The following is a 13,706-nucleotide window of genomic DNA, read 5'->3' on the forward strand; positions in this document are numbered from 1 at the left end:
ATAATAGTGACTGTAGTAATAGAGAGAGCAGCACTACATTGTAGCTAATGCTGACTGACTATACACAGTATAATAGTGACTGTAGTAATAGAGAGAGCAGCATTACATTGTAGCTAATGCTGACTGACTATACACACAGTATAATAGTGACTGTAGTAATAGAGAGAGCAGCACTACATTGTAGCTAATGCTGACTGACTATACACACAGTATAATAGTGACTGTAGTAATAGAGAGAGCAGCACTACATTGTAGCTAATGCTGACTGACTATACACAGTATAATAGTGACTGTAGTAATAGAGAGAACAGGACTACATTGTAGCGAATGCTGAATGACTATACACAGTATAATAGTGACTGTAGTAATAGAGAGAGCAGCACTACATTGTAGCTAATGCTGACTGACTATACACACAGTATAATAGTGACTGTAGTAATAGAGAGAGCAGCACTACATTGTAGCTAATGCTGAATGACTATACACACAGTATAATAGTGACTGTAGTAATAGAGAGAGCAGCACTACATTGTAGAGAATGCTGAATGACTATACACACAGTATAATAGTGACTGTAGTAATAGAGAGAGCAGCACTACATTGTAGCGAATGCTGACTGACTATACACACAGTATAATAGTGACTGTAGTAATAGAGAGAGCAGCACTACATTGTAGCTAATGCTGAATGACTATACACAGTATAATAGTGACTGTAGTAATAGAGAGAGCAGCACTACATTGTAGCGAATGCTGACTGACTATACACAGTATAATAGTGACTGTAGTAATAGAGAGAGCAGCACTACATTGTAGCGAATGCTGAATGACTATACACACAGTATAATAGTGACTGTAGTAATAGAGAGAGCAGCACTACATTGTAGCGAATGCTGACTGACTATACACAGTATAATAGTGACTGTAGTAATAGAGAGAGCAGCACTACATTGTAGCTAATGCTGAATGACCATACACACAGTATAATAGTGACTGTAGTAATAGAGAGAGCAGCACTACATTGTAGCTAATGCTGACTGACTATACACACAGTATAATAGTGACTGTAGTAATAGAGAGAGCAGCACTACATTGTAGCGAATGCTGACTGACTATACACAGTATAATAGTGACTGTAGTAATAGAGAGAGCAGCACTACATTGTAGCGAATGCTGAATGACTATACACACAGTATAATAGTGACTGTAGTAATAGAGAGAGCAGCACTACATTGTAGCGAATGCTGACTGACTATACACACAGTATAATAGTGACTGTAGTAATAGAGAGAGCAGCACTACATTGTAGCGAATGCTGACTGACTATACACACAGTATAATAGTGACTGTAGTAATAGAGAGAGCAGCACTACATTGTAGCGAATGCTGAATGACTATACACACAGTATAATAGTGACTGTAGTAATAGAGAGAGCAGCACTACATTGTAGCGAATGCTGACTGACTATACACACAGTATAATAGTGACTGTAGTAATAGAGAGAGCAGCACTACATTGTAGCGAATGCTGACTGACTATACACAGTATAATAGTGACTGTAGTAATAGAGAGAGCAGCACTACATTGTAGCGAATGCTGACTGACTATACACACAGTATAATAGTGACTGTAGTAATAGAGAGAGCAGCACTACATTGTAGCTAATGCTGACTGACTACACACAGTATAATAGTGACTGTAGTAACAGTATAATAGTGACTGTAGTAATAGAGAGAGCAGCACTACATTGTAGCTAATGCTGACTGACTATACACAGTATAATAGTGACTGTAGTAATAGAGAGAGTAGCACTACATTGTAGCTAATGCTGACTGACTATACACACAGTATAATAGTGACTGTAGTAATAGAGAGAGCAGCACTACATTGTAGCTAATGCTGACTGACTATACACACAGTATAATAGTGACTGTAGTAATAGAGAGAGCAGCACTACATTGTAACGAATGCTGACTGACTATACACACAGTATAATAGTGACTGTAGTAACAGAGAGAGCAGCACTACATTGTAGCGAATGCTGACTGACTATACACACAGTATAATAGTGACTGTAGTAATAGAGAGAGCAGCACTACATTGTAGCTAATGCTGACTGACTATACACAGTATAATAGTGACTGTAGTAATAGAGAGAGCAGCATTACATTGTAGCTAATGCTGACTGACTATACACACAGTATAATAGTGACTGTAGTAATAGAGAGAGCAGCACTACATTGTAGCTAATGCTGACTGACTATACACACAGTATAATAGTGACTGTAGTAATAGAGAGAGCAGCACTACATTGTAGCTAATGCTGACTGACTATACACAGTATAATAGTGACTGTAGTAATAGAGAGAACAGGACTACATTGTAGCGAATGCTGAATGACTATACACAGTATAATAGTGACTGTAGTAATAGAGAGAGCAGCACTACATTGTAGCTAATGCTGACTGACTATACACACAGTATAATAGTGACTGTAGTAATAGAGAGAGCAGCACTACATTGTAGCTAATGCTGAATGACTATACACACAGTATAATAGTGACTGTAGTAATAGAGAGAGCAGCACTACATTGTAGAGAATGCTGAATGACTATACACACAGTATAATAGTGACTGTAGTAATAGAGAGAGCAGCACTACATTGTAGCGAATGCTGACTGACTATACACACAGTATAATAGTGACTGTAGTAATAGAGAGAGCAGCACTACATTGTAGCTAATGCTGAATGACTATACACAGTATAATAGTGACTGTAGTAATAGAGAGAGCAGCACTACATTGTAGCGAATGCTGACTGACTATACACAGTATAATAGTGACTGTAGTAATAGAGAGAGCAGCACTACATTGTAGCGAATGCTGAATGACTATACACACAGTATAATAGTGACTGTAGTAATAGAGAGAGCAGCACTACATTGTAGCGAATGCTGAATGACTATACACACAGTATAATAGTGACTGTAGTAATAGAGAGAGCAGCACTACATTGTAGCGAATGCTGACTGACTATACACACAGTATAATAGTGACTGTAGTAATAGAGAGAGCAGCACTACATTGTAGCGAATGCTGACTGACTATACACACAGTATAATAGTGACTGTAGTAATAGAGAGAGCAGCACTACATTGTAGCGAATGCTGACTGACTATACACACAGTATAATAGTGACTGTAGTAATAGAGAGAGCAGCACTACATTGTAGGGAATGCTGAATGACTATACACAGTATAATAGTGACTGTAGTAATAGAGAGAGCAGCACTACATTGTAGCTAATGCTGACTGACTATACACAGTATAATAGTGACTGTAGTAATAGAGAGAGCAGCACTACATTGTAGCTAATGCTGACTGACTATACACACAGTATAATAGTGACTGTAGTAATAGAGAGAGCAGCACTACATTGTAGCTAATGCTGACTGACTATACACAGTATAATAGTGACTGTAGTAATAGAGAGAGCAGCACTACATTGTAGGGAATGCTGAATGACTATACACAGTATAATAGTGACTGTAGTAATAGAGAGAGCAGCACTACATTGTAGCTAATGCTGACTGACTATACACAGTATAATAGTGACTGTAGTAATAGAGAGAGCAGCACTACATTGTAGCTAATGCTGACTGACTATACACACAGTATAAAACGAATGCTGACTGACTATACACACAGTATAATAGTGACTGTAGTAATAGAGAGAGCAGCACTACATTGTAGCTAATGCTGACTGACTATACACAGTATAATAGTGACTGTAATAATAGAGAGAGCAGCATTACATTGTAACGAATGCTGAATGACTATACACACAGTATAATAGTGACTGTAGTAACAGAGAGAGCAGCACTACATTGTAGCTAATGCTGACTGACTATACACAGTATAATAGTGACTGTAGTAATAGAGAGAGCAGCACTACATTGTAGCTAATGCTGACTGACTATACACACAGTATAATAGTGACTGTAGTAATAGAGAGAGCAGCACTACATTGTAGCTAATGCTGACTGACTATACACAGTATAATAGTGACTGTAGTAATAGAGAGAACAGCACTACGTTGTAGCGAATGCTGAATGACTATACACAGTATAATAGTGACTGCAGTAATAGAGAGAGCAGCACTACATTGTAGCTAATGCTGACTGACTATACACACAGTATAATAGTGACTGTAGTAATAGAGAGAGCAGCACTACATTGTAGCTAATGCTGAATGACTATACACACAGTATAATAGTGACTGTAGTAATAGAGAGAGCAGCACTACATTGTAGAGAATGCTGAATGACTATACACACAGTATAATAGTGACTGTAGTAATAGAGAGAGCAGCACTACATTGTAGCGAATGCTGAATGACTATACACACTATAATAGTGACTGTAGTAACAGTATAATAGTGACTGTAGTAATAGAGAGAGCAGCACTACATTGTAGCTAATGCTGACTGACTATACACAGTATAATAGTGACTGTAGTAATAGAGAGAGCAGCACTACATTGTAGCTAATGCTGACTGACTATACACAGTATAATAGTGACTGTAGTAATAGAGAGAGCAGCACTACATTGTAGCTAATGCTGACTGACTATACACACAGTATAATAGTGACTGTAGTAATAGAGAGAGCAGCACTACATTGTAGCTAATGCTGACTGACTATACACAGTATAATAGTGACTGTAGTAATAGAGAGAGCAGCACTACATTGTAGCTTGTAGCGAATGCTGACTGACTATACACACAGTATAATAGTGACTGTAGTAATAGAGAGAGCAGCACTACATTGTAGCTAATGCTGAATGACTATACACACAGTATAATAGTGACTGTAGTAATAGAGAGAGCAGCACTACATTGTAGCGAATGCTGAATGACTATACACACAGTATAATAGTGACTGTAGTAATAGAGAGAGCAGCACTACATTGTAGCTAATGCTGACTGACTATACACACAGTATAATAGTGACTGTAGTAATAGAGAGAGCAGCACTACATTGTACCTAATGCTGACTGACTATATACACAGTATAATAGTGACTGTAGTAATAGAGAGAGCAGCACTACATTGTAGCTAATGCTGACTGACTATACACAAAGTATAATAGTGACTGTAGTAATAGAGAGAGCAGCACTACATTGTAGCTAATGCGGACTGACTATACACAGTATAATAGTGACTGTAGTAATAGAGAGAGCAGCACTACATTGTAGCTAATGCTGAATGACTATACACAGTATAATAGTGACTGTAGTAATAGAGAGAGCAGCACTACATTGTAGCTAATGCTGACTGACTATACACAGTATAATAGTGACTGTAGTAATAGAGAGAGCAGCACTACATTGTAGCGAATGCTGAATGACTATACACACAGTATAATAGTGACTGTAGTAATAGAGAGAGCAGCACTACATTGTAGCGAATGCTGAATGACTATACACACGGTATAATAGTGACTGTAGTAATAGAGAGAACAGCACTACATTGTAGCGAATGCTGAATGACTATACACACAGTATAATAGTGACTGTAGTAATAGAGAGAGCAGCACTACATTGTAGCGAATGCTGAATGACTATACACACAGTATAATAGTGACTGTAGTAATAGAGAGAGCAGCACTACATTGTAGCGAATGCTGAATGACTATACACACAGTATAATAGTGACTGTAGTAATAGAGAGAGCAGCACTACATTGTAGCGAATGCTGACTGACTATACACACAGTATAATAGTGACTGTAGTAATAGAGAGAGCAGCACTACATTGTAGCGAATGCTGACTGACTATACACAGTATAATAGTGACTGTAGTAATAGAGAGAGCAGCACTACATTGTAGCTAATGCTGAATGACCATACACACAGTATAATAGTGACTGTAGTAATAGAGAGAGCAGCACTACATTGTAGCTAATGCTGACTGACTATACACACAGTATAATAGTGACTGTAGTAATAGAGAGAGCAGCACTACATTGTAGCGAATGCTGACTGACTATACACAGTATAATAGTGACTGTAGTAATAGAGAGAGCAGCACTACATTGTAGCGAATGCTGAATGACTATACACACAGTATAATAGTGACTGTAGTAATAGAGAGAGCAGCACTACATTGTAGCGAATGCTGACTGACTATACACACAGTATAATAGTGACTGTAGTAATAGAGAGAGCAGCACTACATTGTAGCGAATGCTGACTGACTATACACACAGTATAATAGTGACTGTAGTAATAGAGAGAGCAGCACTACATTGTAGCGAATGCTGAATGACTATACACACAGTATAATAGTGACTGTAGTAATAGAGAGAGCAGCACTACATTGTAGCGAATGCTGACTGACTATACACACAGTATAATAGTGACTGTAGTAATAGAGAGAGCAGCACTACATTGTAGCGAATGCTGACTGACTATACACAGTATAATAGTGACTGTAGTAATAGAGAGAGCAGCACTACATTGTAGCGAATGCTGACTGACTATACACACAGTATAATAGTGACTGTAGTAATAGAGAGAGCAGCACTACATTGTAGCTAATGCTGACTGACTACACACAGTATAATAGTGACTGTAGTAACAGTATAATAGTGACTGTAGTAATAGAGAGAGCAGCACTACATTGTAGCTAATGCTGACTGACTATACACAGTATAATAGTGACTGTAGTAATAGAGAGAGTAGCACTACATTGTAGCTAATGCTGACTGACTATACACACAGTATAATAGTGACTGTAGTAATAGAGAGAGCAGCACTACATTGTAGCTAATGCTGACTGACTATACACACAGTATAATAGTGACTGTAGTAATAGAGAGAGCAGCACTACATTGTAACGAATGCTGACTGACTATACACACAGTATAATAGTGACTGTAGTAACAGAGAGAGCAGCACTACATTGTAGCGAATGCTGACTGACTATACACACAGTATAATAGTGACTGTAGTAATAGAGAGAGCAGCACTACATTGTAGCTAATGCTGACTGACTATACACAGTATAATAGTGACTGTAGTAATAGAGAGAGCAGCATTACATTGTAGCTAATGCTGACTGACTATACACACAGTATAATAGTGACTGTAGTAATAGAGAGAGCAGCACTACATTGTAGGGAATGCTGAATGACTATACACAGTATAATAGTGACTGTAGTAATAGAGAGAGCAGCACTACATTGTAGCTAATGCTGACTGACTATACACAGTATAATAGTGACTGTAGTAATAGAGAGACCAGCACTACATTGTAGCTAATGCTGACTGACTATACACACAGTATAATAGTGACTGTAGTAATAGAGAGAGCAGCACTACATTGTAGCTAATGCTGACTGACTACACACAGTATAATAGTGACTGTAGTAATAGAGAGAACAGCACTACATTGTAGCGAATGCTGAATGACTATACACAGTATAATAGTGACTGTAGTAATAGAGAGAGCAGCACTACATTGTAGCTAATGCTGACTGACTATACACACAGTATAATAGTGACTGTAGTAATAGAGAGAGCAGCACTACATTGTAGCTAATGCTGAATGACTATACACACAGTATAATAGTGACTGTAGTAATAGAGAGAGCAGCACTACATTGTAGAGAATGCTGAATGACTATACACACAGTATAATAGTGACTGTAGTAATAGAGAGAGCAGCACTTCATTGTAGCGAATGCTGAATGACTATACACAGTATAATAGTGACTGTAGTAACAGTATAATAGTGACTGTAGTAATAGAGAGAGCAGCACTACATTGTAGCTAATGCTGACTGACTATACACAGTATAATAGTGACTGTAGTAATAGAGAGAGTAGCACTACATTGTAGCTAATGCTGACTGACTATACACACAGTATAATAGTGACTGTAGTAATAGAGAGAGCAGCACTACATTGTAGCTAATGCTGACTGACTATACACACAGTATAATAGTGACTGTAGTAATAGAGAGAGCAGCACTACATTGTAGCGAATGCTGACTGACTATACACACAGTATAATAGTGACTGTAGTAATAGAGAGAGCAGCACTACATTGTAGGGAATGCTGAATGACTATACACAGTATAATAGTGACTGTAGTAATAGAGAGAGCAGCACTACATTGTAGCTAATGCTGAATGACTATACACACAGTATAATAGTGACTGTAGTAATAGAGAGAGCAGCACTACATTGTAGGGAATGCTGAATGACTATACACAGTATAATAGTGACTGTAGTAATAGAGAGAGCAGCACTACATTGTAGCTAATGCTGACTGACTATACACAGTATAATAGTGACTGTAGTAATAGAGAGAGCAGCACTACATTGTAGCTAATGCTGACTGACTATACACACAGTATAATAGTGACTGTAGTAATATAGAGAGCAGCACTACATTGTAGCTAATGCTGACTGACTATACACAGTATAATAGTGACTGTAGTAATAGAGAGAACAGCACTACATTGTAGCGAAGGCTGAATGACTATACACAGTATAATAGTGACTGTAGTAATAGAGAGAGCAGCACTACATTGTAGCTAATGCTGACTGACTATACACACAGTATAATAGTGACTGTAGTAATAGAGAGAGCAGCACTACATTGTAGCTAATGCTGAATGACTATACACACAGTATAATAGTGACTGTAGTAATAGAGAGAGCAGCACTACATTGTAGCGAATGCTGAATGACTATACACAGTATAATAGTGACTGTAGTAATAGAGAGAACAGCACTACATTGTAGCTAATGCTGAATGACTATACACACAGTATAATAGTGACTGTAGTAATAGAGAGAGCAGCACTACATTGTAGAGAATGCTGAATGACTATACACACAGTATAATAGTGACTGTAGTAATAGAGAGAGCAGCACTACATTGTAGCGAATGCTGAATGACTATACACAGTATAATAGTGACTGTAGTAATAGAGAGAACAGCACTACATTGTAGCTAATGCTGACTGACTATACACACAGTATAATAGTGACTGTAGTAATAGAGAGAGCAGCACTACATTGTAGCGAATGCTGACTGACTATACACACAGTATAATAGTGACTGTAGTAATAGAGAGAGCAGCACTACATTGTAGCGAATGCTGACTGACTATACACACAGTATAATAGTGACTGTAGTAATAGAGAGAGCAGCACTACATTGTAGGGAATGCTGAATGACTATACACAGTATAATAGTGACTGTAGTAATAGAGAGAGCAGCACTACATTGTAGCTAATGCTGACTGACTATACACAGTATAATAGTGACTGTAGTAATAGAGAGAGCAGCACTACATTGTAGCTAATGCTGACTGACTATACACACAGTATAAAACGAATGCTGACTGACTATACACACAGTATAATAGTGACTGTAGTAATAGAGAGAGCAGCACTACATTGTAGCTAATGCTGACTGACTATACACAGTATAATAGTGACTGTAGTAATAGAGAGAGCAGCACTACATTGTAGCTAATGCTGACTGACTATACACACAGTATAAAACGAATGCTGACTGACTATACACACAGTATAATAGTGACTGTAGTAATAGAGAGAGCAGCACTACATTGTAGCGAATGCTGACTGACTATACACAGTATAATAGTGACTGTAGTAATAGAGAGATCAGCACTACATTGTAGCTAATGCTGAATGACTATACACACAGTATAATAGTGACTGTAGTAATAGAGAGAGCAGCACTACATTGTAGAGAATGCTGAATGACTATACACACAGTATAATAGTGACTGTAGTAATAGAGAGAGCAGCACTACATTGTAGCGAATGCTGAATGACTATATACACAGTATAATAGTGACTGTAGTAATAGAGAGAGCAGCACTACATTGTAGCTAATGCTGAAAGACTATACACACAGTATAATAGTGACTGTAGTAACAGAGAGAGCAGCACTACATTGTAGCTAATGCTGACTGACTATACACACAGTATAATAGTGACTGTAGTAATAGAGAGAGCAGCACTACATTGTAGCGAATGCTGAATGACTATACACAGTATAATAGTGACTGTAGTAATAGAGAGAGCAGCACTACATTGTAGCTAATGCTGACTGACTATACACACAGTATGATAGTGACTGTAGTAATAGAGAGAGCAGCACTACATTGTAGCTAATGCTGAATGACTATACACACAGTATAATAGTGACTGTAGTAATAGAGAGAGCAGCACTACATTGTAGCTAATGCTGAATGACTATACACAGTATAATAGTGACTGTAGTAATAGAGAGAGCAGCACTACATTGTAGCTAATGCTGACTGACTATACACACAGTATAATAGTGACTGTAGTAATAGAGAGAGCAGCACTACATTGTAGCTAATGCTGAATGACTATACACAGTATAATAGTGACTGTAGTAATAGAGAGAGCAGCACTACATTGTAGCTAATGCTGAATGACTATATACACAGTATAATAGTGACTGTAGTAATAGAGAGAGCAGCACTACATTGTAGCTAATGCTGAATGACTATACACACAGTATAATAGTGACTGTAGTAATAGAGAGAGCAGCACTACATTGTAGCTAATGCTGAATGACTATACACACAGTATAATAGTGACTGTAGTAATAGAGATCATCTGGTAAAAAAACAAAAATGGGGTGAGATGTACTAAGCTCTGTAAAGTGATAAAGTGGAGAGTGATAAATGACCAACCAATCATCTCCTGTCATGTTACAGACTGTGTTTGAAAAATGACAAGAGCTGATTGGTTGGTCGTTTACCACTCTCCACTTTATCACTTTCCAGAGCTTAGTACATCTGCCCCAGGGTCACCTTTTCCAGTTACAATATTAATACTATTTCTTTACAGTATATGGTATCAGTAATATCATTAACTAATTTCCTCTATATTCAATGTAGTCCCTTGCTTTCAATACACCTAATTTTAATGACTTTTTTGTTTTTTCTTTGGTATCACTCCTTACTATTTTATATTTATCTTTCACAGCGTATATGCACCTATAGGAATAAAAACATTTAACCATTATAATACAATGTAATTCTAAATGCTGTGCTTTGGATGGACATGAGAGCCTCATATAAGTAATTAAACATGTTATGGGCAAACATTGATATGTCTATATATTGTATTCCCAGCAGATGGATGTAACAGAAGAAATATGTGGCAGGAACATCTCACTGTATCTCCAGACTGTGATATAGAAGATAACATCACAAGAGATTCTCCAGTACAAATCCCTATTACCTCAATTATGCATCTAACTCCTCACAGTACAGATCTGTCATCTCATCCCACTTATGAGGAATGTTCTGGTAGAGTAGCTACCAAATGCTTTACACAGGGAACAAAGCTTAGTCCCCATCAGCCAGCTAAGTCATATTCATGTTCTGAGTGTGGGAAATGTTTTGCATGCAAAGCATATCTTATTAGACACGAGAGATGTCACACAGGAGAGAGACCATTTTCATGTTCTGAGTGTGGGAACTGTTTTACACAGAAATCTGACCTTGTTATACATCAGAGACTTCACACAGGTGAGAAGCCATATTCATGTTCTGAGTGTGGAAAATGTTTTACTTGCAAATCATATCTTATTAGACATGAGAGAAGTCACACAGGGGAGAAACCATATTCATGTTCTGAGTGTGGAAAATGTTTTACATGCAAATCAAATCTTGTTAGACACGGGAGATGTCACGCAGGCAAGAGACCATTTTCATGTTCAGAGTGTGGGAAATGTTTTACACAAAAAGGAGATCTTGTTATACATCAGAGACTTCACACAGGTGAGAAGCCATTTTCATGTTCTGAGTGTGGGAAAGGTTTTACTTGCAAATCGCATCTTGTTATACATGAGCGAAGTCACACAGGTGAGAGGCCCTTTCCATGCTCTAAGTGTGGAAAATGTTTTACACAGAAATCACATCTTGTTTTACATGAGTCTACACACAGGTAAAATGATATTTCCTTGTTTCTAATCAGTTATTGTTATACATGAGAGAAGTCCCATAAATGAAAAACCATTTCCATGCTCTGAGTGTGTTTTACAGCTGGGCAAGATGAATAAGCCAATACTTGGCGATACACCCGTTCAGCTTAGGCGATTCAGGTCAGTGCACTGACCGGACCGCAATACTACCGATAAGTATCATTATCATATGTTTAAGAAATGTTATTTCATATATGTGTATATACACCACCTTATTTGATTTATATGACTTTTTTCAAGTAATGGTACCGCATATGTTTCTCTCAGGTTAAAGTCACATGTCCTGTGTTTGATCCCTAATTTGTGACGTGCATTATTGTATTTGCAAATTTTAGGTAGCATTCTTCACATTAAGATTTCATGTCATAAGGAGATACTTTTGTTTTTGTCTATCATTGCATTTTGGACTACTATCTATAAGATACAATATTTACTGTCTAGGGGGTAAATCCTGCGGATTTGAGACCAGGCCAGACTGCCCAATGTTTTGAAGTAGCATTTTTTTTTAGTAGGCAAAACCAGGTTGACACCTCGGTCTTTAAATCATCATCTCAGACCTCTGTGCCTGGTTACGTGCGGAGTAATAAGTGTGTCTCTTCATTTAGAAGAGACACACTTGGTTGGGGACTACCATTTTAAGCTATTTTTGTTTTTTATGCTTCATTCAGCATTTGTGATTAATCCAGACCGCCATGTTTGGTGCAATACATGTTATATATTAACATGTTTTATAGTCCCACTGCTGTGTCCTTTTGACATCTTAATTACTCTTTATTTCTGTTGGACTCTCATTGTGGGACCCACCTACATACCCTTCCTGCAATAGCTAAGACTCTCCGGAATCGTTTGGGTGTCTCGTCTATATAACAGCAGATCCAAGTTTCATCCTAGTCCTTTACCTCTCTGTGCTCTCACTGCCCTGTGCACTGCTTTTACAGCATACAGGAAAGCAGTAGAAACAGGCTAGTGATCCTAAATGAAATATCCTGGACCTTAACCGTGGACTGATAAGCTCTTATTGTTTTACTTTTTGTACGTGTTTTACCTGCATTTTATCTGTGGAATTTTAATAAAACTGTGTTTATAAATTCTGTTCAATAGCTGTAGTGGAGAACTTCATTACGAGTCTCTTTGGTTCCTTACTTTAAACAGTGATTTGTTGGGTGAATTTGCATTTTTATAACAGTACACACAAAGTTTTCCTTTCTTTCGTGTTATGTACTCTGAAATCCATTCTCGTCAGTTGACCGAAAACAGCAAATGCCTCATTTATTTTAATTTTGCCACGTTATTGTTCTTAACCACACTAGTAGGTGCTTGGTAATACTCTGTATATATATATATATATATATATATATATACAATTAGTCAGGTGCATAAATATTGGGACATTGACAGAATTTTCATATTTTGGCCTCTATTCACCACCACAATGGCTTTGAAATGAAACAAACAAGATGTGCTTTAACTGCAGACTTTCAGATTTAATTTGAAGGTAATTACATCCAAATCAGGTGAACGGTGTAGGAGTTACAACAGTTTCTATATGTGCCCCCCACTTTTTAAGGGCCCAAAAGTAATGGGACTATCAACTTAAAAGCTATTTCATGGACAGGTGTGGGCTATTCCCTCGTTATTT

At 37.6% G+C, this 13,706-nt stretch overlaps 2 protein-coding genes across 6 annotated transcripts in view; one reads left to right on the forward strand and one right to left on the reverse strand.

The window, feature by feature from the left end:
* Positions 1–13,167, forward strand: part of LOC148505665 (uncharacterized) — a 176,660-nt gene extending 163,493 nt beyond the window's left edge. For 4 of the 5 annotated variants that reach the window (XM_088447939.1, XM_088447937.1, XM_088447941.1 and 1 more), the window contains one exon: positions 11,214–13,167. In XM_088447939.1, the coding sequence (XP_088304065.1) occupies positions 11,214–12,034 (821 nt within the window). In that variant the 3' untranslated portion in view covers positions 12,035–13,167. The remainder of the gene's footprint in view (positions 1–11,213) is intronic. The other variant, XM_088447938.1, reaches the window with a different exon arrangement.
* Positions 1–13,706, reverse strand: part of LOC148505664 (uncharacterized) — a 282,403-nt gene that overhangs the window by 166,543 nt on the left and 102,154 nt on the right. The gene's annotated exons all lie outside the window — the stretch shown is intronic.

This window comes from Taudactylus pleione, unplaced genomic scaffold (assembly GCF_031769625.1).
Source record: "Taudactylus pleione unplaced genomic scaffold, aTauple2 ptg000445l, whole genome shotgun sequence".
Lineage (NCBI taxonomy): Eukaryota > Metazoa > Chordata > Amphibia > Anura > Myobatrachidae > Taudactylus > Taudactylus pleione.